The 27,700-nt window shown below is 33.2% G+C and overlaps 1 protein-coding gene across 1 annotated transcript in view; it reads left to right on the forward strand.

Annotated features, from left to right (window-relative positions):
* LRRIQ1 (leucine rich repeats and IQ motif containing 1) overlaps positions 1-27,700 on the forward strand; it is a 174,025-nt gene that overhangs the window by 15,824 nt on the left and 130,501 nt on the right. The window contains 3 exon segments of the mRNA XM_027108216.1: positions 139-1,773; positions 7,857-8,009; positions 10,316-10,466. Coding sequence (XP_026964017.1) covers positions 139-1,773; positions 7,857-8,009; positions 10,316-10,466 — 1,939 coding nt within the window.

The raw sequence follows: 27,700 nt of genomic DNA on the forward strand, positions 1-27,700 counted from the left end.
TAGTTCCTCTAAGTAAATTTTGTATTAACTTTACTATGATTTCAGTTTTAGTATTTGTTTTCAATCTATATTTTGGATACTTTAGTAACATCTCACATTTAATTTATGCTGACTACTATTTATCTTACTTTATTTTAGGAATTTATTAGAAACTTGCATTTACAAATGGAAGAAGAAAGAAAAAAATTTAAAGACCTACAGGAAAAAGAAAAAATGCGTTTGTTAAAACTGCAGCATAATGCAGCTGTAAAAATTCAAGCTAAATATAAAGCATTTGTGGCCTACCAAAAATATGGCCCAATCATAAAGGAACAAATAGAAAGTAAGAAAAGGAAAGCTCAAGAGTGGAAGGAAATGGAAGCAAAAATACGACAAATGGAAGAAGAAAAACGAAAAAGATTAGAGGAGGAACAAAGACTAGAAGAAGAGATAAAAAAGCAGAAGCAAGAGGGAAGGAAAAGGAGAGAAAAAGAATATGAAGAAAAAAAGAACATCCTGAGACAAGAAAGAGAGCAACAACTAAAGAAGGAAAAATTGAGATTAAGAGAAGCTGCAAGAAAACAGCTAATAATAAGAGCATTAAAAAACGGAGATTATAATGCCAAATATTTAACTGTCGAAGATAGATCAAAGAATAAGGATGATGTAGCCCGAAGACTAGGGGATGAAAAGTCAAAGAAGTGGAAAGGTGCTCCCCCTTTGCCAGTTGAAGAATTGAATAAGAGAGAAAATGTAGATAGACACCTTGTATTGAAAGAATCAATACAAGTGCAATTAAAAGAATCTATATCAAGCCAAGCAATTTTGCCAGTATTTAAAATGGAAGAAAAAAATGAAAACCTAGCAAAACAATGTTCAGAAGAATCGGTCAAAAAAGCAAGGAATTATGAAAACATAGACCAAAAAACTCAATTGGAAAACCTAGATCTAAAAGAAAATGTGAATGAACAGTTTCAGCTGCAAGAATTAAACTCTCAAATACAAAAAGAAGTCATGAAACCTTCCATAAATGAGATTATGAGACAAGAAACCCAAATAATAATATTAGGACATAATCAAGAAATTAATGAGGTAAACAATGAAGCACAGAAAATAATCGATGATAATCAACAGAATAAGATACAACAAGTAGAAAAAGAAGAGATATCAGAACAAAATGGAACATTACATGAAGACAATAATATGAAGAAAATTTCAGTGATTTCAATAAAACAAAAACCACTACCACTAAAATTAGAAAATCCTGCAGATATAGGGGAAAATATAACACTACAAGAAAAAGAAATTGATTTAAAATCTAAAGAAACTGAGGAGAACCCAAAAGGCAGCGCTCTGAATAGTGACTTGGTTTTTAACACCAATGATGCTATGATAAATGTAGAAGGCAAAATAAACAAGCAAAATTATATTTTAGGTAGAGGTGCTCCTTGGGAAGACTTGGGTGGCAATACTGCAGAAAACTCTTTGCTTTTTAAAGAAGTTAACTCTCTGAAGTCTCAGATCAAAGAAATTCCAGAAGAATGTCATGAAAATAGAACTGAATGTGAAAATATAGTGACCTGCTCTGTACCAGAGCCAACACTTACATTTTCTATTGAGGAAAAGAGGCTTGCTTGGATAAAATCATTTAAACCCTGGTTTGAAATTTTCAAGCAAAATCAACAGAAGAAAATTGTTAGGAGAAAGAGACTTGTAAAATGCCCAGTCAACGTGATGCCCCCTTTGAGTACACTAGAAATTCTTCAGTGTGGCCCTTGGAATACTTTACAGCAGGTATTTTATAATACTTTTTTCATACTGAATTGTGATTGGTTCACTAAAATGTAACTTTAAAAATCTTAATAGAAGGCGTATTTTATTTATTTATTTAATTGAAGCGTAGTTGATGTACAATATATAGCTTACAGGTGTACAATATAGTGATTCATAATTTTTAAAGGTTATACCCCATTTATAGTTATAAAATATTGGTTATATTCCCTGTGTTGTACAGCATATCCTTGTAGCTTACTTTATACATAATAGTTTGTACCTCTTAATCCCCTACCCCTATATTGCTTCTCCCCCCTTCCCTCTCCCCACTGGTTACCACTAGTTTGTTCTCTGTTTCTTGGAGTCTGCTTTTTTTTGTCTCTCAATCAGTGAAGTTGCTAATTAAATATTTCTCCTATTTGAGAGAGGTTGCACTTAAAAGATCTCCTCAATTAAAAGTATTCAGGTCATCTTCTCCTTCAGTGAAGCACTATGAAGAGCTTTGATTTGTCTTGAAACCTGTGTTCAAGGGCCCTATAGCCATTACTAGGCTTCCAAGAATGGAGGTATCTGGGAATGTAGAGCTGAATTAGAATAGGAAACTCCTAGCTTGATACTCAGGAGTTAGTCTGCTTTAGTCCTGGGCCACAACACCACCTAGTGGCTCCTTTCGGGAGGAAGTGGATTTCCTTGAAGTGGCTTTCACAAGTGCTGTGAAAGAAGGGCTTACAACAATGGAAGACTCTAGAATTTCTATATAGAAACAGAGTTATTTAGTCACTTGCTATATAAACATGGTACGTCTATGCCTGAAATTTAAAGTCGTTGTCACCAAATGCTACTAATTTTCTATGTTTATGGAAACAGAGTTTCAATCAAAAATAAGACAGAAACTAAAAAATGTGTAGAAAAACAGGAAAGAATATTTCAAATAGTGACGTTCTAGAAAGGATTTAAGATTAAAATACATATGTTTATCTGGGGCCTGAAACTCAAATGTATTTATAAAATTTATTTAGTTTCTTGGTATAGGTAGATGCCTAGAAAAGGAAACATTCTTATTAATACATATGCATTATTTGATTCATTCACTCAGCAAATATTCATCTGTCTAATATGATCAACCCATATTTATTGTTAGATTAAAGGGACAGAAACAAACCCCAGTCTTTTCCCTTATGGATCTGACTATGGTAGACAAAAAGGCATTAAACAAATAAATACACATAAATACATTACTGCAGATTTTGATATTTGCTATATAAGATTTCAGGGTATTCTGTGAGAGAATAACAAGATAGTAGGATTTAAAGAGATCTCTGGGATGTGAAAGAGCAGTATAAAGAACAAGAACTACTTTGAAGTGTATTTTTGTTTCCTAGGCAATGTATTTTTCATATCTATCAGACCTATAGAGTTACATATAAAATCTCTCAATAGCTCTTCTACTACTTTTTTTTCTTTAGCCATGTTATCTCTGGAATCATTCTTTTCCTACTTTACCTAAGATGTTGCTGCAGGCTTTCTGAATGGATGACATTAGATACTAACACTTTTATTTTATTTAAAATAATTTTCTTCATGAATATCTATTTGGGCTAGGCATGAGTGACAGCTTCTTGCCTACAGTATTTGTTTCAATAGTTCAAGAAACCAGTAGTGATCTTCTCTTTCGTTGTGGTTCTCTGTTTTGTCCAGTGAGAGGAGCACTGAGAAAGTTAAGACGTATGAACCTCTTTCTCCTTGGTGTTTCTTCTTCTGCCCACTCTGTTCCTTCTATGGAACTCTTGTCAATTTACATAAAGTGAGGATTAACCTTTTCTTATACTTGTTAGAGCAAGACCTTGTAAACTGTAATGTGTATACAGATCACCTGGGGATTTGTTAAAACGTTGATTCTGATTCTTTAGGTCTGGTGATCAACTGCAGCGTACTGCATTTTTACAGTGCCCCTGGGTGATGCTGTTGGTGCTGGCTCATGGACTAATTTGAGAAGCAATGTTCTAAAGTACCCTGTAATCCTTTGACTACTACTCAAACAACTATTTCAAACATTTAATTTTTCTTTGAAGCATCAAATATACAGTATAAACATGAAAATTTAAGTGCATGTGCCATGTAAGTGCTGAAGTGTTATAAAAACCATCTTGTAACTTCCTTACTTTGATTTTCTAATCTCTTAGCTTCACGTCTTTGTCATTATCTGCCACCTTTGTAAAGTCCTTCTGGAGTAAACCTTTAGAAGAGAAAAATTTATTCTTCTGGAATTTCACCCAGTAGTCAATTCATTTTGCTTATGTTACTCTCTCACTTTGAGCCTTCAGGACATGATTCAGGTCTGCCTCTTGTCCATACTTCTTTATTTATTGCCAGACAAATAGTGGTTTTCATTACTTGACTGTGAGATGGATGAGTGGGAGGATGGATAAAGGGATGGAAAAAGAAGTCCAACTGAATGTTAATCTTATCTCCATATTATTATCAGCTTCACAATTTAGCTAGGTTGTATTGATTAAAATGAAATTAATATAAAAATTACTTGAATGTAATTTAATAAAGTACTAACAATCCCTGTATCAAATAAGATCAGGGTTCTAATTTTATTTCTGCCATTTACTGGCTGTGTCACCTTGTGCAAGGTGCTTGATCTTTCCCTTTCTGAGCCTCAGTTTTGTCTTCTATAAACTGGGAAGAGCAATACCTACTTTATAGGATTGTTGACTTTTTCTTTTCTTTTTTTTTTTTTTTTTTTTGCGGTACGCGGGCCTCTCACTGATGTGGCCTCTCCCCCCGTGGAGCACAGGCTCCGGACGCGCAGGCTCAGTGGCCATGGCTCACGGGCCCAGCCGCTCCGCGGCATGTGGGATCCTCCCGGACCCGGGCACGAACCCGTGTCCCCTGCATCGGCAGGCGGACTCTCAACCACTGCACCACCAGGGAAGCCCCGGATTGTTGACTTTTTAAATACCGTATGTGAAGAATCTGGTCTTACGCTCCTAACATATATGATAGTCATTGTCAAATGTGGATCTCAAACATCTGAAGAGAAAGGCAAATGGATTTTTGAGGGCTGCTTAATAGCCTCTTTCATCAAATACGTTATAACATTGAACATGCTGGATCATCTACTATATGGAATAATATCCCAAAAGGATATGACTGAAGAGAAGTGATTATTGACAACTAACAGAGTTTTCTTTTTCCTAGTTGAATGCTTTAACTAATTCATCTTTCTTTTATTTTGGGCATTTTGCTACGAATGGTAACTTGCCTTAAATAGCAACCACAAAAAAAGGGTACTAGCTTAAGGATTTATAACATGGCATGGATGGCTATATAACATGGCATGGATGATAACATTTTAGGGGCTGAATGTCTCACTTCATTCAAGGCAAATTGTAATTAACTGGTGTTGTGATGGCACATGATTTACTTGAAGTTATATTCTTATTCATTTAAGCCACTAATGATACCTCAGATTCAGTCTCTTTGCTGCTGAGTTTTTGAACAATATTATTTCTCCAGGTTGAATAGATTTGAGATTGTGGCACTGAACATAAAACAAAACAGTCATTGCTTTCATTACTTTTGTAATTACAGTCTACCATAGATGACTGACACTGCTTCGGTTGAACTCAAGAGTAACTGAGAGTGAACTCTATAAAAAATCTGTAGCTATTTTAGGTCATTTTATTTACCAAAACTGTCAAGGATTTGGGGAAATATAGACGATTAAGTGGAAAACTGATTTGTGATCTTTTATCAAAATATAATGAATGAGTCATAGGTTTTCTATAGATGGAGTAGTTCATTTTCAAGTCATGAGAGACCAAAAATATTAATCTTCCAAATATTTTTATATTATCCTTTGTAAGGGAACGAAACTATGAATGCTATAAATATTTTAGTTTTGCCATAGGGCTAGGACAGTTTATTCGTTTAGTTATTTAAGAAGAATTAGCGACCATCCACTATGCCCCAGTTGCTCTTTTATCAGGCTGACCATGCAGTAATGAACACCTGTGAGTACTAATTCTCTTTGACCTTAATTTTTAGAGCATAAGGCAGTTCTATTTATGTAATTATTGTCATGCATGTATCAAAATGATGAATGTAAAAGTTTATTTGATCTCATAAGTTTGGAAAAAACGAGTGTGGTAGAGAATAACTTGCTATATCATAAGGAAAAATTTTAAATCTTTAATAAAAGAGAGGAGGAAGTACCATGGAATACCTCATATTCACAAGTAGACACCATCAACAAGGATACTGCAACAGCTGTCACTCCTGTACTGTAATTAAATTAGAGAGGTTGCCACATCATAACTAGAACTTAATTGTGCTTATATAGTTGATTGTAAGCAGCATATTATTAAATCAGGCAGGATAATATAAATTATAAGGTAGAGCAGCATTTGTTACTATAAAGCTGCAGCTGTAGGGTTTTCAGTTTTTAAGTGCTCAGTTCTAAATAGTGTGTTCAGTTTTTTAGTATAGAGCCAGTTTTCCAGTTACAGAATTTATAGTATCTCTTTGTGGACAAATTAAGTGGGCATTACACAGCAGTTATCCTGACACAAGTAGATTAATATTTTTCTTTCTGAAAAATTATAAAAAAGAAATTTGTTTCAAAAGTTGTTTTACATTATGAGTAATTGAGAAATGCCTAAAATCATTATGAAACTAGAAACTTTTATTCACCCAAAGTTTTAAAAATAATCAGTTATTGCTTTTGCTACTTAAAGCAAGGAGTAGTCTAATCCCTTCTATCTCCATGAACATATGGTCTGCCCATTTACTTACATAAATATGTGAATGTAAAACTTTAATGCACAGGAAATATTTCCCATGAAGAGGAGTTACTGCACTTAAGAATTTATACTTTTTCCAGATTTTTTGAAGTAATAATGCTTTCAATTTCAATAAAACATTTAAAAAATTTCTTTCGAGTAAGATGTATACTAGTATGATATATACTATAAAGCTAATCATTTTAGAATTGTTATTCAGTACATGGGAAACCTGGCCTTAGGACTTGTGATGTGGCAGTATGAAAGTATTTTTACTATAAAGCAATTTAGCTTATATAGTTATTTTAGTGCACGGACTCAATTATGGTGAAGAACCAACATATTATTACATTATTACTGTGCCAGTTTTACTTAAGTGAGAGCTCTTGAGTTTAATAAGTGGAGTGCTTTTCAGTAATCTCAAAATATTTCTATCTGACATATTCTTGTAGAACTCTAAGCGTAGTCCTTAATGTGCATACCATAAAGTTGAATACATTATTTGATATTGAATTTTCTTTAGTTGAAAAGACTTAAAAAGAGAAAAGTGCCTTAGGAAAAAAGGAAGCATTGAGTCTACAGTAATATCTCAATAATAAGAAATGTTGTAAATGTATGTTAAGAGCTATTCATGATTTTTTATACCGCAGATTCTATATGCGCTGGGTATATTACATTATTCAGTAGTATGGAATGATTCATACCTTTATAATACAGAAGACATAATAGAATGTAGTTTTTATTGCATGGTTCAATTATTATTGCATGCTTCTACTTATTACAGGTTCTATAATATCTCTTCTCAGTTAAACTTGCTTCTTTTTTGGAAGATAGCTAAGGTATTCTAGTTGAAGCATGGCAGGTTGGATATAAAATCTATCCCCTGACCCGTTGTGGCTTCTGGTACTATCCAGGTATCCCTAAGATACTGTCAAACACAGATCTTAAACATTTATATAGTGCAATCCTGAAAATAATGCCAAGGGACATGAAAAACAAGGAAAATGAATTTGGTGAAAAATCAGGGAGTGAACTAATAAATGATTACAATGTTATTATTGCTTCTATGCATATTAGTTTTGAACTTGAATTGGTCATGAATGACTGCATTATTTTATCTTTCTATGAGGGGAACAAAATTGGCAAAATGGCCAGATAGCTTAAATGAAATTGAGTTGTTAATAAGTGTAGGTTTCAATATATAGCATTACTTTTTTTAGATGAAGTTTTTAAAACAATTTTGCAAGGCTAGTACAGTTTATATTCATTATAGTTAGATAATGTTTTGTGTTCCAATTTTCTTGAATTCCCTAGGTTACAACAGTAACACTTCAAGATTTGCCAGGTTGTAGTCTCTCCACACTGGCAGAGTGTACAAATCTTCAGTTTCTGTCTCTTCAGCGCTGTGGATTAACCTCTTTGCACAGCCTGAGTAACTGCAAAAAGTTAAAGTACATTGATGCACAGGTATGTCCTATGTTCTCAATATTTATTTTATAATAAAATATAAAGTGGAGTAAGGTGTAATTCAGGTGTACATTTTAAGAAATGACAATTTTGAAGAAACATTTACTAAAGTAACCTATAACTCAGGGTCTAAAAGAGATCAAGGGCCAAAATTTGTGAGAACCATACAGGGAAGGTGATTAGATGGTATGACCTGGAAACTGTCTCTATTTGCAGATGATATAGTTATTGTTTTGTTACTTTTTGCTGCATAACAAATGACCACATTATTTAGTTAATTAAAAACAGCAACAACTTTTTTTGCTCACAGTTCTGTGGGCCGTGAATTGAGGCCAGACTTATCTGGGCATTTCATCTGCTTCATACCATGTTGCCTGGGTCTCTTATGTAATTTGCAGCTGGGGCTGGAATGTCTAAAATGCCTTCTTCTACATGTCTGGTGCCTTGGGAGTTTGGAATTTCTCTCTCTCTCTCTCTCTCTCTGTGCTTTCTTGGGAATCTTAAAAGGATGAGCTTTCCAAAAAGACAAGCTTCAATATGAAGTGCTTGTCAAGCATCTGCTGGCATCATGCTAGCTTGTGTTCTATTGGCTGAGCTTTCAGTTCATGTGGGAGGGGACTATGTGGATGTGTGAATATTGGGTTGTGAGGTTTATTGGAACTGCTTACAAAGTAACAACCTCCTGCAGTCTGGCCCCTGGCTCCTAATGAGTCACATCCTTCCCGCATGCAAAAGGACTCATGTCCCAAAGACCCCAAAGTCTCATTAACTCATGGCATCAGACTCAGACTTGAGCACAGAATCTTCTCATCTAAGTCAGATCCAAGTGGAGATGATCTGCTCAGAGAAAGTTCTTTCAACTCAGAGATCTATGAAGTTAAAGGAAAAGTTGTCTTCCCTCCCCCACACCCACATACAGTGGTGAGAGAGGACTTGATTAATTACAAGAGTTGTTACCATTCAATATGGGAGAAAACAAGAAGCTCATGGACCACCCCTGGTCCATAGCTAAGAAACTACCATCAGTTATTAATAAGGACTTGGTTCTGCTCCATGGGAATGGGTCTCTGTGACTCTTGGTTCTGCCCACTAGGCTTTTAACTCCATTCTCAAGACATACTTTCTTTTTTTTTTTTTCCCCATTTATTTATTTATTTTTGGCTGCGTTGGTTCTTCATTGTTGTGCATGGGCTTTCTCTAGTTGTGGCAAGCAGGGGCTACTCTTCATTGTGGTGCGCGGGCTTCTCATTGCAGTGGCTTCTCGTTGTGGAGCACGGGCTCTAGGTGCGTGGGCTTCAGTAGTTGCAACGTACAGGCTCAGTAGTTGTGGCTCGCGGGCTCTAGAGCACAGGCTCAGTACTTGTGGTGCACGGGCTTAGTTGCTCTTTGGCATGTGGGATCTTCCCGGACCAGGGCTCAAACCCATGTCCCCTGCATTGGCAGGTGGATTCTTAACCACTGCACCACCAGGGAATCCCCAAAGGCATACTTTCTTTTCCATAAGAAGTGTTCTGTTTTGCAGCTGAGAATTTTTCTCAATGTTTCTTTCTCGTAGAAGGTTGGGGGGGGGTGCTAGAGTTTTATTTTTATTTTAGATTATATTATTTTCAATTCAAACTGACTGTGCTTCCACCAATATGATTTTCTTTTCAAACTTTGTTTCCTATGCTTCTTATTAAGTTTACTCCATTAGACAAAGGCTATATTCATATTTTTGAGAAGGATGTTGTAGGACTATACCATTAAGATTCTTAGAAGCCCATTTATCTTTCTGAAATCTTAAAAGAAGAGAATTGATGTTGCATCCGTGACATATGATGTTGACATTGAGACCAATATTATGTATTGCAGAGATATGCATGTTTAGTAAAAGTATAAATCTATACATGAGATATATACCTAATTCATGGTATTGGTATTCTTTGGAGGGAAAGATAGCAAAAAGGACTGAGGAAGGGAAATGGGGAGATTTCAAATTTTTCCATGTTTGGTTTCTTTAAAATAAGTTTTTTAGCAACTATGACCAAATGTTCACTCTTGTTCATTTAGATAGTTTGAAATATTCTGTTATATGATCCTCTGTGTTTTCTATATTTTAAAAGATTATTAATAAATACAAAATCATTTATTTGGTTACTTAGTATTTTCATCTAGATAGTATAACACTCTACATAGTTATCTTAAAATTAGGGATTCAGATATTCATTTAAAGATCATATATCTCATCTTCCCTCTTTTTGCAAGCTTTAAATGTTTCATTAATAAGCCATTGAAATAAAACTAATTACATTTGTTCTTTGTTTTAGGAAAACAATATTGAGACTATCAACTGTGAAAATTTAGAAAATCTCTGTGTTGTTCTTCTTAATAAAAATCAACTGACTTCTTTTCATGGTTTGGATGGCTGCACTAATATCCAAAATCTTGAACTTTCACATAATAAAATCACTCGAATTGGTGAGAACAGTGGAATTTAAATATATTGACATTTATTTCTCATTATTATATTTTGTTTCATTTATTCTTTTCTGAGAATAGGCCACCATCACTAATTTGCTTATTTTATCCAAGCCATACTTATTTAATCTTTTATCCAGATTTATGAAGGAAACAAAATTAGTTTTAATATATATAAAAGGAATATGCTCCCACCACTGGCAAATGGGTGGTTGTTAGTAGCTCCTTAAATTTAGTATATTCACCTCCCTGTTCCTTTTCTTATAATCAACAGTGATCTGAACTCTACTGAAGAATACAATACCCTAGTTTGTTGCCATCATATTTTTATGGACCCTATGCTTTCTGTACTTCTCAGCAACTGTCATAACTGTTTCCTGGTATGACACTACTCTCCTTACCTACATACATCACTTGGACTAACCTTTCCTTCTTTAGGTAAGGCTACTAATACCACATAAAAGAAAGAGTTTATCAGTTTGGATCTCCCTAATCATCTTTGTCCCTCCATCTGTCTGTCTGTATACCTATATATCAATAGCATTTCCATCCTTATTCTTTGTAATCCATAAAATTCAGTGATGAAAATGTCTTTTCTTATTTAAGACCAGCCCTTCTATTTTACGTAAATATACCTGTCATTCTCCTCTGGTACCTTCCTCCATCATTTATCACCTTTCTCATGTCAGATTCTTCCTATTGCCGTCCATTGCCTCATCTCTCTTCCTCTTGCTGTCAAGTCTTGTGAAAGAGTGTTCTGTTCTTGCTCTCACTTCTTACTACCCAACTTCCCTCTTCTGCCCACTGAAATTCAGCTTCAACTCACTTCTATACATTTCCAGTGTGGTAAGTCTAAAATAAAAATCTCATGTTTTTTAATACCTGGCTTAAAATTCTGTTTGTTTGGTTTTTTTAAATTTAAGTGTGAGATTCTCAAGGGACTTGATAAGGGCTTAAATGATGGTTAATCAATAATCAAGGACTGGCAGAAAATAATGAACTAGATAAAAACATTACTCTGGTATACTACTAATGGCTTAAATTATTGGACCCCCAGAAGGTACATTCTTTCCACCTTCTCCATCCTGTGGTGGTTAGGAAATGTGATCTGTACTGAAATATCACGAAATGGGATGGGAGCAGGTGGAGGAGTAGAAGTAAGCCTGCTTTCTGTGTTTAGGCCTGGTTCTACCTAGGCCTTCTTGATATTAATTTGTTTGCCTATGTAATATTTTGTTTTTTCTTTCATTTTTTTATTGTTGAACATTTCAAACATTTACAAAATGAATACATGGAGATTCCATATACTATAGTCAACATTTGGTCCATCATTACTGTTTTGTTTTTTATTGTATTTTTTCTTTTTTAAAACAAATCCCCAAATCATAAAGTTTCATCCTTTCATACCTCAGGAGATGGTTTTTAATAATATGGTCCTTTCTTACTTAACTACAATGCATTGTGTTGCCTAATAAAATTAATAGTGATTCCTTCTATCAACTGATAATCCATAATCCAGATTTCCTTATTTTCTTAAAATTATCAGGGTTTGTTTGAATCATAACACAAACAATGACCACATATTACATTTACATAGGTGTCTGAAGTCCTATCTAATCTGGAGTAGTCCTTCCACTTTTTTTCCTCCATGCCATTGATCTGTTGCAAAACCTATGTTAATTGTCCTATACAGTGTCCCACATTTTGGGTTTGTCCATTTACTTCCTTTTAATGTATTTAAATTGTTTCACTATGCCTATAAATATTTCATGTCCTGTAAATGAAAGCTAGTGCAACAGGCTTGAGTTAATTAAAATTTAGTCTTTTTTGGCAGGAATTTTTCATAGGGGTTGCTCTGTGCTTCGTATTGCCTTACGTCAGGAGTCATACAGTGATTATTTGCTTTTAATGATGATACAGTTGCATGTTAGGTATGTGAGTGATAGCCTAAACGTTCCATTATAAAGTTTCCCACAAACCTTTTATCTAATGCTTTCATCCATTGATTAATGTGGCCTGAATCAATTAATGCAGTGGGGGATACAAAAAATGAGTTTTCTAATTTGAACATTCCTTCCACATTTTAAAAACTGGAATCATTTATTTAATAACTATTTGGTTACCTTGGAATCATTCGTAGAGGAAAGACAGGAATAAATGCCTACCTTTATATTGATAGACTTTTACAGTAAGGTCATTACTTTCAGTGGTGTCAAATGAATTTTCTTTGTTTCATTTATTTTGTTTTGCTTTTGCACTTTTCTCTCTCTCCCTGCTCTTCTCTCTTTCTTAGTGGTCTAATGAACTCATAGAATTTTATAATATAGAATATTTCAGTCTCTTTTCTTATTATACTGCTTGATACTCAAATTGTCCAGTCCTGTGAATTTGATTGAAGATATCAAATATTGATATCTCCAAATTTACTTTTTGAACTTTATAGTTGTGTTATTTTCTCTTCCACTGTAGTCCTTGGTTGATACCAACACTAACATAACTATTTGCTATGGATTATAATAGCCATAAAATAGTTTCAAAACAACAATGCCAGTATTAGAAGCATTTTAGAAGTATTTAGAAGAAATCTTCTAAATTAATTTTGAGATTTTTTTGCACTTCTTTTGGCCCTTACACTTTGTCCCCCAAAGTGATGTGCTCACTTGAAGTATTTTATATTTGTGATTATGTTATGAATTTGAAATATAATTAGTTCACTTTTCCCTTTGATTCAGTTTTATTTTTGAGATTTAAGACAGATATATGTTTCTACAGACTACATTTAAGAAGACTCAAAGTGGTTGTGCTTTCATCCTTTTTCATTTCACTGTTATCCCATCTACTTTTATATACAGATATTTATGTATATATGTGTATAATAATACATGTGTATCACATATGTGATATATGTGTGTGTTTGTAAATATACATACATATACATATATCTAAGAAATATATGTATATATGCTAATTCTTTCACAAAATATAGAATATTTAAAGTACTGTTCTTTATCTTGCTCTTTTTCATTTTACAACATATATGGAGTTCATAGCATTGTTTTTCTATGGCTTGATAGTATTCAGTTGTGTGTATGCACTAGAGTTTATTCCACTGGTCTCTGGTTGATGGACAATGGATGGTTTACAATCTTCCACACTGCCATCATGACTAACCCGATACCTATGTCATTTCATACTTCATCAGATATATCTTTAGGTTAGTTTCCTGATATATATTTTTTTGGGGGGGGCAAAGGACATCTTTAATCTAGGAAGATAGTGCTAGACACACTTTATATGGGTTGTACCACTTTGCACTCCTACCATTAATACATGTTAATGGCAGTTTTTTGTTTTTTGCTTTTTTTGCTTTTCTTCTGTTTATTATGTTGTTCTTTTCTATTTTTAAGTTAAATTTGTAATTTAATTATTTATCATTTTTCACTCTTGTTGACATAAGTACTTAAGTCTATAAATTTTACTCCGAGCACTGCTTATTCTGTAACTTCTGAATAAGGTATAGGTATTTTTGTCTGTTCTACAATTATATGATGTATTTTATGTTTTACCTAAAATTTTAAATTTCCACATGGAAAGACCATTTTTGTTGTTATTTTTTTCTAGTTTTATTTAATTATAGTCAGAGAATTATTTTTGTGCCATATCTGCTTTTTGAAACTTGTGGTTTTCTAACATGTGGTTAATTTTCAGGAATGTTTCGTGTGCACTTGAAAAGAAGGTTGTTGTTTTTTGTTGGAATTTAAAGTATATATTTTCATCTTTAAGATCTACATTAGTGATCTTTTATTTTAGGTCTTAAATGTGTACTTGATTTACCTTGGACTGAAGGAGTTGAGCTAGATTGAATGTATCTGTTCTTTTTTTTAAACATCTTTATTGGAGTATAATTGCTTTACAATGGTGTGTTAGTTTCTGCTTTACAACAAAGTGAATCAGTTATACATATACATATGTTCCCATATCTCTTCCCTCTTGTGTCTCCCTCCCTCGCACCCTCCCTGTCCCACCCCTCTAGGTGGTCACAAAACACCCGAGCTGTGTATCTGTTCTTAATCAGCCTGTTTCTTTGTGTACATCCTTTTGTTTCTGCGTCATGAATGTTGCTCCATGCTGTTATACAGATATTCTTAACTGTGTTATCTTTATTGTGAATTTTAGCCTTGAAAATTTTAAGTTCCATTCTTTGTCTCTTTAACGCTTTTGTGACTGAATTCTACCTTGTCTTACATGGTTTCATTTTGTTTGTATTTACCTAATCTAAAAAAACTTTTTAACATTTCTGAATCACTTTGTTTTATGTATGTACTTGTATACAGAATGGATTTGGGTTTTATTTTTTGATCCAAGCTTAAATGTTTTTCTCTCATATAGACCATGGCCATTTGCATTTATTAATTTAATTCATATACTTGGTCTCAGTACTGTCATCCCACTCAGGATGATGCTCTCTCTTTCTGGAGGGAGGCCTTGTTGGTAATAAATGGGTTCTTCCACCCCTGGGGCACCTTCCAGTGTTTACTTATCCGTTCAGTTTCCGTAGGATTTCCTCTGTACAAGTGTCGATTCAGCCTGGATTGTGTTGATCCTGGATACTTATTACCCCACTTAGAAAGAAATTTAACTTGTGATTTCTTTATCTCCCATTTGCAATGGAAGGATAGGTTGTGGGTATTTTGATTTCTTTGTTGCACTTTATGAATTTCTGGAGGAGGTTTGGGGAGAATTGGATCTAATCAGTCACCATCAACTCCCTTTTTTTAAAATATAAATTTATTTATTTATTTATTTATGGCTGTGTTGGATCTTCATTGCTGTGTGCGGGCTTTCTCTAGTTGCGGTGAGCGGGGGCTACTCTTTGTTGCAGGTGTGCGGGTTTCTCATTGCAGTGGCTTCTCTTGTTGTGGAGCATGGGCTCTAGGCACGCGGGCTTCAGTAACTGGCACGTGGGCTCAGTAGTTGTGTCTTGCAGGCTCTAGAGCACAGGCTCAGTAGTTGTGGTGCACAGTGGGATCCCACGGCATGTGGGATCTTCCCGGACCAGGACTCGAACCCGTGTCCCCTGCACTGGCAGGTGGATTCTTAACCACTGCACCACCAGGGAAGTCCCCATTTTTTTTTTTTAATTTGGGAAAAACATAGTGGTTTTCACAAAGCAAGCTTTTGTTTTGCAAACATTTCAAGGCATAATTTCTAAAATGTAATGTATAATGTTCTTTAATATGTTTATTTGTCTATGTGTCTGTGCTGCCTGCTTTGGGACCACTCATGACTTCTCCCATATGGAAATACTGATACTTTTGAAACAAATTTTTTATTGTAAAATTTTAATAATTTTGTTGTTGTTGGAATGAAGGCAAGTGCACTGATAATGTATGTTACTTTATTGGTACTCACTGAAGCAAGCTTGAAAAAAAAGAAAAAGGCTATTTGTAAGAAGAAATGCTTGAACTCCCATTCACTTCATTTTCATTGCCAACAGTGCTGTATGGGATTTTTTGTAGTCAGTGGATTTCCTGGGATAGGATATCTGCAAGACTTATGTGAAAACTGCCATGTTATTAATTGATGTACCTGAGGTATCTCTATGTAGTACACTCTCAGCAAACAAAGTAAAAGACATCTTTGCTGTCTGTTGGGTACAATGAAAACACTGTATTTATTGAGTGTGAGAAGAGTATGCATGGGAAAGTAGATTTTCTGAAGACCAGTTGGAGTCTGTTTTTCATCTTCAAGAACTGCTTACAGAGATTCTGGTTGAGTTAAGGGAAAAGCACAGATTTTGTCTTTCAATGATATATTGATGCTAAGAACTCTTATGAAGGGGCACAAAGATAGATTTGTGTTTATAAGTTAATAAGTCACTATTCCATGCTATAATATTTCTTAAGGAGGTGAAATAAAATTGGAAGGAATACCAAATATTCTACATTTGTAGTTTCGAGTTTAATTTGTTCCTAATTCTAACTAAGCTATATTATTGCAGCAGTTAATTAGCAATGTTAACTCTAATTACTCTTTTTATTAGAAAACATTAGTGTACATTTTTTACTTTCTTTGCATTTAGTGACTGAAAATAGCAACTCTATCACTCTCTTTAAGGCACTTTATTTGAAATAATTTATGCTGAATGTTTTCCATTCTACTTAAACTGGTTAATTGTAGAAACAGAAACAATGTGAAATATACTCTTTTAAAGTAATAGTTTAAAATTTAATTCTATAAATTGAAAGTTACAAAGTTAGTTCTTTAATGTTTAAACATATTGTGTGCTGTGACTATAGAAAGAAATGGTCTTAATTATTATTATTAATCATAACTGAAATATTAATTTAAAATATAATTCAAAATGATATCCTTAAGACATATTACATATTGAGGTACAGATTATTTTCTGGTCAAATGTAGCAAAAAATAAACTATTATATTGGGCATATATGGTCATATAAATTTTATAGTCATTTAAAGAATACTTTGTATGTTTTTATATTATTTGCTATAATTGGTTCTATTTTGGCAGCAAGTTTTTGACTATTGAGTATTTTTACTTAACCTGGCATTATTCTTGCATGCTTTAAATGCACAAGATAATTGCTTTAAGCTCTTTAAATTCACTTCACGTTGATGATTTTAAAGATGGATTTATTTTAATCGGAAAAGAGATTTTATTATAATTTTTAATGTTTTTTTCCCTGAAGTTACACGAATCTTTATCTTTTATAACTCACTTTAATTTGGGTGGATTTCAGTTTAAATTTTAAGGTTTGTTATCTTTGTTATATTTCTTGCTTTCCTTTGCCTGAAATCTCCCATGAGTAAATTTCAGGCAAAATTGGTAAGACATTTTTTTTTATAAGTAATGTGGAGAAAACTTTTCTTAAATGAATGTTGCCACAGTGTTCATTAAAATTTATAAACTTCACCTATGAGGAATCTTTCATATTTTGAGTTAGTATTTTTGATTTAGTTTTTTAATGAATAGCCAAAGCAAATGAAAAATAGGTGATTCATAAGTTATAATCTAGTTTTCTTTTTTCCTCCCCAAATATATTGAATTTTATTGACTTTTTAGCAGAAACATTTTAAAACTAAACTAATTTTTAAAATTCATGCTGCATGACCAAAGTGTTCATAGAAAAAATACAACTTAAGTATAATAAATATAGTAATAGATAACTTTTTTTTACCACCAGCCATTTCATGTGCTTTATACATACTAACTCATTTGATTTTCACATAAGTGTTATTAGTTAGGTACTATTTAATCTTTGTTTTTTCCAGATAAGAAAGCTGAAACATAGAAAGTTCAAGTAAGTTGTCTAAAATCACACCGTTAGTTAATGATAGAGCCAGGATTTGAAACTCAGCAGTCTATCCTGGTACCAAATTTTTTAATTGATTCATTCTATTGCCTCTCTCATAAATACGCATTTAATATTTAAGATTATTACTGTTTTGTTATACTATATTACAAAGTCTTTATGCTGAAAAATATATAATGATTTTAAGGTTTATTCATTAATAAATTTATTAATGAGCCATTGAGCATCTACTATGTGGAAGCACTTTTCCAGGCACTAGAACACAGCGCTGGAATATTGCTGAGAATGCAGCAATAAACAAAATAAATGACTATCCTGACTTGCACTGAGATTATCCTACTGATAGTTATTGATATAGAGAGAAAGAGGAAAAGAGTAAATTGCCATGTTTCCTTTATTGACTATTGGGTAAAAATGAAAATAAGTATGATGTTAATGTCTTTAATGCCAGCAATTTATAAATCATTAATTTATAAATTTCAGGTAATACAGCCCTAGAAAATATTATTGTAAATAGTTAGAGATACTGGGAGATTTTTTTTTCTGCTGCTTTATTTTCAGATAATACTGTTTTCTGGAAAAGTGAAACTAGTATTCTAAGTATGAAAGATATTGAATAATTCAACATTTTCACATAGGCTTGATTACTATGTCGTAGCTCATAGGGGAAATGTGCCTGGATTAATTCTTGCTGCCAAATGTTGTCATTGGAACATTAGAAAAAATAATGAAGTAAAATAAGATAAAGCTGTAGATATTTTGCTTGTAGAAATGTTTTTCATTATATACTTAGGAAATTCTTTGGATTCCACTAGATGGTGCTAGCTTACTCTTTAGTTTTGAAATGTAACACAATGCTTAGAACAAAGCTGAAAGGGATTTTGCAGATCTGCCAGTCTAGGCTTCTTAGTTTACAGATGGAAAAACAGACCCACATAGTTTTCGTCTAACTCCTGGCAGAGGTGGGGCTAGAATCCACATTTCCTGATTCCTGTTTCAGTATTCTTTTTTCCGTACAACCTGTATGATCCTGAAGGACTTTTGCATTGAAATTGAAAATCTCAAGTGTAACTCAGCATATTTGTATGTAACTGTCAAACATAGCAATCATTGAGCAGCTAAAGGAGGTAGACCTTTACCAAACACTTCTTTAGTGAAAACCTCCAGCCTAATTCAACATCTTTAGTATTGCTGTTCCTTACAGAAGAGTTTTTTTCCCCTGTGGCAAGAATGTTTTATTAGACCATTGGCTCATTTCTGTGGGAAGAATTCTTTGAAATAGATATTTGTAGCAAGTATAGCCAAATGCTAATTTTGCCATGGGCAATGAGGAGGGATAAACATAGTTGACTTCAGTTTTATTTTGTGGGACCTAGGAAACTTTTAAAGGACTAATAAAGAATATATTGAAGCAGTAAACTCAAGAATATTTAAGCAATCCTTTATATTTATTATATTTAAGCCCTTTGAAAGAGACTCTTGAATATTTTTGTGGTTATTATTTGTTTTGTTTTAGATGGGTAGTAGAAGAAATAACAAATTTTTACAGGGAGAGAATTGTGTTCTTAGAGATGTTGAGGAAGTAATGATGTTCTAACTTAAGTCTTGCTGTAAGTCTGTTCTGCTCAGTTCTCATCCTTTATTTGACAGCGAAGAATTTCTAAGATTAAAAGAAGAAGGGGGGCAATTTATTCTAACTTCCTTCCCACCTAGATTCCTCCTTTTGATCCAGTGCACTTACTGGATCAAATTACTGTTTAATCAGTTGTGTATAGACTTTTCTGAGTATGTATTAATATCCTATTCCTTCTTCAAGGTTTAGCTCAAACATATCTCTTTGAAGCCTTATTTGGTCACCACAGTTACAGTTTTTTGTTTGTTTGTTTTTGTTTTTTTTTTTCAGTTACAGTTTTTTAACTCCTTGTTTTTATTGAGGATAATTGTTAGGAAAAAATAACTATCATTTTTAGTACCCAACATGTGAAAGTGTTGTAAATGCTACTTTAAAATATTATTTTTAATCCTCCCAATAATGTGAAATCACCCCCACTCCACAAAAAAGGAACGAAGGATCAGAGTAGTTAAGTAACTTGCTTATAGTCATATAGCTAGTTTTCGAATAGGCATGTGTTACTGAAATTCAGGACTGCCTGCCTCAGAGCCTATTCATTATTGATTATGCAATACTGCCTGTTGATTAAGTGGAACACTTGTCATGTTAGCAGAGTCCTGGAGAAAGACATATATACATGACTCCCGTGGTGTTTTTAGATTGTAGATCTTCATTCTCATAGCTTTTTTTAATTTATTTTTTTGATTTAAATATTTTTGAGGCCATGATATTTGGTGCACACAAATTTATAACTGTTATATGTTTCTGTTAAATTGACCAATTTTATCATTTTTAAATGTCCCTTTTCAACTGTATTAAGTTTTCTGCCTTAGGCTTCTGTGTCTGACATAATCAAACCAGCTTTTTTTGGACTCAGGACCTTTCTAACACTCTTAAAAATTATTGCGGACCTCCTTCAGACAGTTTTCATTTATGTGGGTTATATCTATCAATATTTACTGCATTAGGAAAAAACAGAAAATTTTTGTATTCATTCAGAGTTTAAGACAATAAAGGCTTTGCATTCATAACAGTTTTAGAATAGTAACTGTATTTTTTTTTTTTTTTTTTTTTTTGCGGTACGCTGGCCTCTCACTGTTGTGGTCTCTCTGGTTGCGGAGCACAGGCTCCGGACGCGCAGGCTCAGCGGCCATGGCTCACGGGCCTAGCGGCTCCGCGGCATGTGGGATCTTCCCGGACCGGGGCAAGAACCCGTGTCCCCTGCATCGGCAGGCAGACTCTCAACCACTGCGCCACCAGGGAAGCCCAATAACTGTATTTTTTAAACAAAAAGATACAGTGAGAAAAGGGTCATTGTTACACATATTTGCAAATCTCTTTAATGTCAAGCTTAACACAAGACAGCTGGATTTCCGTATTTCCTTCTGCGTTAAATTTACTACGATATCACACCTCATGTAGTTCTCTGGATAACTCCACCCTACACTCTTGAACAAATGGGAGTGGAAAAGGCAAATAACCTCTTAGAATTATTATGAAAGTAGTTTTGACTCCATGGAACCTTTAAAGGTATCTCAGGATGGGGACACTGGCCCACACTTTGAGAATTACTGTTTTAATGTTTACATAATACATCTTTTTCTGTCCTTTTACTTACAATATTTCTACAAGTTCTATTTTTGGAATTTTTGTAATGTAACATAAAAAATTGTTGTTTTTGTTCTTGTTTTATCGAGGCTGCCTGACAAATTCAAGCTTTGATTTGTAACCTTTAGTCCCTAGTAATTAAGTGTAATCAATAACATTCAATTATTGATATATTTGAGTTTAAAATTACTCTCTTACTATTTGATTCTATTTGTTCTTGTTCTTTTTTTTTTTTTTTTTTTTCTCTTTTCTTGCCTTCTTTTGCTTTGGTTGAGATTTTAAATTATTCCATTTTTCTTTTCTATCATATTACCATTTTTATATTATTTTACTATCCTTTTGGTTTACTATAGATATTACATCATGCCTTCTTTATTTACCAAATCTAAGTTTATTTAGCACTTTCCTCTCTTTTTTCTTTTTCTTTTTTAACATCTTTATTGGAGTATAATTGCTTTACAATGTTGTGTTTCTGCTGCACAACAAAGTGAATCAGCTATATGTATATATATATATATCCCTATATCCCCTCCCACTTGTGTCTCCCTCCTACGCTTCTTATCCCACCCCTCTAGGTGGTCACAAAGCACTGAGCTGATCTCCCTGTGCTATGCAGCTGCTTCCCACTAGCTAGCTATTTTACATTTGGTGGTGTATATATATCAGTGCTACTCTCTCACTTCATCCCAGCTTACCCTTCCCCCTCCCCGTGTCCTCAAGTCCATTCTCTACTCCTGCGTCTTTATTCCCGTCCTGCCCCTAGGTTCATCAGAACCATTTTTTTTTTTTAGATTCCATGCATATGTGTTAGCATATGGTATTTGTTTTTCTATTTCTGACTGACTTCACCCTGTATGACAGACTCTAGGTCCATCCACCTCACTACAAACAACTCAATTTTGTTTCTTTTTATGGCTGAGTAATATTCCATTGTATATATGTGCCACATCTTCTTTATCCATTCATCTGTCGATGGACACTTAGGTTGCCTCCATGTCCTGGCTATTGTAAATAGAGCTGCAATGAACATGGTGGTACATGACTCTTTTTGAATTATGGTTTTCTCAGGGTATATGCCCAGTAGTGGGATTGCTGGGTCATATGGTAGTTCTATTTTTAGTTTTTTAAGGAACCTCCATACTGTTCTCCATAGTGGCTGTATCACTTTACATTCCCACCAACAGTAGCACTTTCCTCTCTTTTCCAAGGCAATTCTAGGGTCTTAGAAAACCTAAACTTTATTTACTCCCTCCCAACTTAATGTGCTCTTTTTGTTGAGTATTTTAACTCTGCTTGTGTATATATGTATCTATATGTGTGTTTCAAATGCCTTAAGACATTATTATTTTATGAAGTCAATATCATTTGGATTGATCCATTTTTTAAACCTTTCCATTGAACTTTATTCTACCTTTCATCTGTGATATTCCTTTCACCTGAAGAATATGCATATACACACACATATCTCTGTTTATGTATTTTGATATATATACTTATCATTTGGCATGCATTTTCTGCATTGTGAATGGATTTTATTTTATTATAGCTTTCCTTGCCTAGGGTGATATGCAACAACCTAATGGTTGATCCTTGGAAGAAAATTTCTTTTTCCCCTTTTAAGATTTTTTTTTTCTTTTGCCATTGTTTTCATTAGTTTACTCTGATGTTTCTACTGTGGTTACCTTAGTATTCACCCTGCTTGAATTCATTGTGTCTCTTAAATCAGTGGCTTGGCATCTTTATTCAGTGTTGAAAAATTCTGAGCTACCTACTTACTTATAGATCTAGATCCAGATATATATTCCCACTATATTCTATAATCCCCTTATGCTTTTATAATTCTCTTACATTTCTTTTGCATCTCTATGTGTCATTTTGGATGTTTTCTTGTGACTCAAATTATGGTTCACTAATTCTCCCTTCAGTTGTGTCTAATATAATGTCCAATCCATTCATGAAAGTCTTGTTTGTAGTTGTAGATTTTCAAGTTTAGAACTTTTATTTGCTTCTTTTATTTAGCATTCAATTCACATTTTTATAGTATCTAATATGTAAGTTTCCAGTTTTAATTTTTTAATATGTTCAACAAAGTTTTGTTAATTTCTGTGTCTGGTAACTTCATTATCTAGATACCCTGTGGATAGTTTCTATTATCTGTTCTCTTGATTTTTGTTCACATGATGTTATTTCCTTGCTTAGTTTTTTGTCATTTTACAGTCAGAAAATACTAAGGAAAACAAAACTATAGAATCAGTTTGAGGCTATGATGTTATTATTTTCCTCCAGAGGTCTTTATTGTTTAAAACTACAAGCATTAGTGATCTCTGTGCAGCTAAATCCATGTTTTGTTATTGATATTATTTAAAGCTTGGCTTCAGTACCTTGGGAGCTATTCCATATTTGGATTAATGTGTAGTACATGGAGGTCCAACCAAAAGTAAGTAGAGATTTGTTAGCCCTCTTTTGCTGAGGAGAGCTCTGGAGCCCAAGTTTTGACCCCCTGATGTTGCAAGCTTTCCTTTCTCAGAATTAATAGATACCCTGAATATTGTGTTCACCTCATTTCTTCTGGAACTTAATCCTCTTATTCTATAATACCATTTTAGTTCTTAAATGCCTTCAGCAGCTATGTTTATATTTGTTTTCTCATTACCTAGTCCATTGTTACTGTAAACAGAAAGCCTTTGCTACATTTTCTATTTTCCCCTTCTCTTGTCTTCTTTTGACTTATTTGGTATTTTTCCCCTCATTTCCTCTTTTGTCTCAATCTTTTGATAGTTATATACTTTATTTAGTGGTCACCATAGAAATTATAAAATATACTCAATTTATCTCAAGTTAATTGATATCTTTACCTCAAATTTCCTGACTTATATGTGTTTGTTTTTCAGGATTTTAAATGTTTTTTGTTTTTGTTTTTGTTTTTGCGGTACACAGCCCTCTCACTGTTGTGGCCTCTCCCGTTGCGGAGCACAGGCTCCGGACGCGCAGGCTCAGCAGCCATGGCTCACGGGCCTAGCCACTCCGCGGCATGTGGGATCTTCCCAGACCGGGGCACGAACCCACGTCCCCTGCATCGGCAGGCGGACTCTCAACCACTGCGCCACCAGGGAAGCCCTTAAATGTATTTTTATTTAACTCTTCAAGCTATACATTATGGTTATTTTATACGGTCAAAGTTTGATCATATTTGCCCATATTTATTGCTTTTATGCCTGTTGCTCTTTTTTTCATTTAAGATCTTGGATCTCTTTCCTTCTTCCTGATATAGATCCTTTAAAATTTCCTCTAGTAAAATAACTAGTTTGTGGAAGATAATTTTTCTGTAAATGTGCTTACTTAGCATTCATTGTTAAATCATAATTTAACTGGGTGTATTTTTCTAAATTGAAGTTTATTTTCTTTCAGTAATTCATAAATATCATTCCGTTACTTTTTTACTTTCACTGTTGCTTTAAGAAGTCAGCTGTGTTAAATTTCGGAAACTTTGAGGGTATTTTCTATGTCTTTTCAAGTATTTTTTTTCTTGTTATTCCTGTTATGAATTTTTATTCTGATGTGTCTAGGCATGGATTTCTTTTTAATTCATCCTCTTAGGGTCTGATGCAATTATTGAATATGTGATTTTCACTTTTAAATTTTATCTGTTAGCCATTATCTCTTCAAAAAGTTTTTTTCTTCCTCAGTTTGTTGAAACGCTACATATATGTTAGATTTTCTGACTCTTGCCTCCATATTTCCTATATTCTATCTTTCTGTCTTTTTTTGCTGCCTCTAAGTTACTTTCTATATACCTATATTCCAGTGACAAATTCTGACTTGCTGTTAATCCTAGTCATTGAGTTTTTTAATTTGAATTAATTCTGATTTTCACGTGGGTCTGGTTTTGCTGGGATTTGTTATTTCTGCTAACTCTTACTTATGGCATCTTATTTCTTTGTGTTTTTCATGTGATTTTTTTTTTTTTGTCACCTGTTTATTTCCCTTGGAATTTAAGCTTTGTGATTATTCCTAGTTATGACATTAAAGTTTGTTCTTTAGAGATTTTTCAGATGCTGAAGGACACAAACAATCTAGAATCATTTGTGCTACATTTTTGGTGGAAGTTTTCTGATCACCATGAGAATGAATTTGAGTTGTAAACCTATGGGAGAGTCAGCTTGTATTTATTATTTTAAAGGAGGATTTTTTTCCCCTCTTACTGAGATTTGAGATAGGTAGTTTAATTTCCTGTCTTCAGTTGGGTATAGCTGATTGGGGTCCAGGTTTACTCGGAATTGCCTGTCATACTTGCCTCCTATTGGTGAATTTTAAGTTTTGTTTCCTCAAACTGTGAGGCTATAGAAATTGATCATCATATTCACCAGATTTAACAAGTTTTCTCGCACTGAAAACTGGCTTTACTGTTCTGCTTGCTTCTATTTGCCTACCATATCTATTTTGATTTTGGACTGAGAATTCTTTGCTTTCTTAACAGCTCATTTGGAAACATTTAAATAATGTAATTACTGTTTTTAGTTATTTTCAGGAGTAAAGATCACAGTATCTGAGCAGAAATTTCTGGAAATGGAATTTTGGTTTTTTTTCTAAGTAACTTTTAATCTAATCTACACAATTAATATATGCTTATTGTCTATAAATTATGATGTGAAATGATAAAATAATAAGCCATATTTCCACCATCCAGATATAGCCAGTATTGGTGAGTTTTCCAGATTGTTTTCCAACCATTTTAAAAATCACTACTGTAATATTGTTTTGTAATTAACTGTATTCACTTAATAAATTGTGAATAATTATACATGTCATAATTTAAAAAAATATTCTAGGTGAATTTTTCAAGTAAATGATACTTGAGCAGAGATTCTGTCTATATCCTTTTTCTATTTCTATGAGGACACAACACAGTCTTAGGACTTGTAGAACAAGTTATGAGTTTTATATTACAAGTAAAGCTATTTTTGCAAAAAACAGATTTTCATATTTCTTGTAGAAATGTGGAAACTATAAATGCTTTACATGTGTTAACAGAGAAGATACTTCATGCCTATTATTTCAGGAAATTAGAAAAAATTGTCACATATAACTATTAAGAAAATAAAACTCTAATAAGCATAGCTAACACCTGAATAGAAATTCAAAACTCTTTGAGGAATAACAAATATAAAATGGTAAACAAAATGTCCTCCTTTATGAAGGAGGCATATTTATGAAAAAATGTGATCAAAATAAGAAATCACTTGAATGAACATGATCTGTAACAATTCAGACAATGATGCCTACTTTTTCTATATAAATAAATGTACTTAGGGTACAGTTTAGTTAAAGAAGGTTTAGATAATTAGTTAAGTAAAGTTTAATTAAACATAAGACAAAGCTTAATAATACCTGTGATTATTAGAGTATATATAAAGAGATGTGCTCTAGGCATATATTTTATATTCTAATAGTAAAGTAACAGTTAACTTTTTAGTACTTCTTTTGAGATGATGCAGTCAAAACTTTATCACTACTGAAATAGAATATCAACTTGAATTTTTTAAAAGTACAGTGATTTATAAAGTAATCAATTGTTGAAATATATTAAGGTATTATAGAATAATCTTACGGTGATCAAAAATCATACACACGTGAATTACTCGTTGGTAACATTCATTTTCAGCAAATTTTCCTACAGTTTACTAAGATGGGACATATTTAAAAGCTCATGAAAACATTGCTAAGCAATAGAGCAGGAAATTATATGAAAATGTTTTGATTTCAAAGTTTTAGACTTCCTCATGCTGCAAATGATAAGATTATCTCATTTACAATTCCATCTCCCCCTAATAATTTTGTCAGTTATAATATTTTTGTTCAGTGATTTATAAAAAGATGTGCTTTAATTAATCTATTTTAGGCAATACTAACTCCTCTATAAGAAAATAGAATAAATTAGGATATTTACACTCTTTCCAATCTTCTTTTCCCTTCACAATTTTTGTTTTTCACATCAGGATTTATGACATCAAATCAGTATTTATGACTCTATCTTATCTTCTCTAGCAGCATTAGATCTGTATGAAAATGGGTCAATACCAGTCTTTTTTATGACAAACTGCTTCTTTCATCTTCTGCTTGTCTGGATTACATAGTTCATTAACTCTTTTTGCATCTTATTTTTCAAAGAAGGACTAGTGGATGCTATATTCCCTGAATTCTTTCACATTCAAGAGTATCTGTCAGTTGCCTTCATACTTGAATGAAAATATAGCTGTGCATTCTATTTTTAGGTCACATTTTCACTTGGTATTTCATGGACATTGCTTTGTTGCATTTTGATATTGTGTGTTGCTGTGGTTAAACTAGAGGCTAACTTGATTTTACTCCCCCAAAACTGGTTTCTGCCCAGATACCTGAATAACATTTTCTTTGTCCTTGATTAATAAATTTAGCAAGACGTCTTATTGTCAATAAACCCACATAAGTTTTTTTCGTGAAATATAATATCCTTTTCAAACTATAGATTGTTATTTCTTCATTTACGAAAATTTTTGTTTTTTATATACTCGCAAACTTTTTTGGCTTGGTTCTATTTTTCAATCATGGATGATCCATATTTTGATTGACTTTATCTGTTATGTCTATTTTTATTTAATTAATGTAATCTTGCTGCTTTATCTTCTGCTTCTCCACAT

Source organism: Aethalodelphis obliquidens, unplaced genomic scaffold (genome assembly GCF_003676395.1).
Source record: "Aethalodelphis obliquidens isolate GAN/ISIS:26980383/991018 unplaced genomic scaffold, ASM367639v1 scaffold8, whole genome shotgun sequence".
Lineage (NCBI taxonomy): Eukaryota > Metazoa > Chordata > Mammalia > Artiodactyla > Delphinidae > Aethalodelphis > Aethalodelphis obliquidens.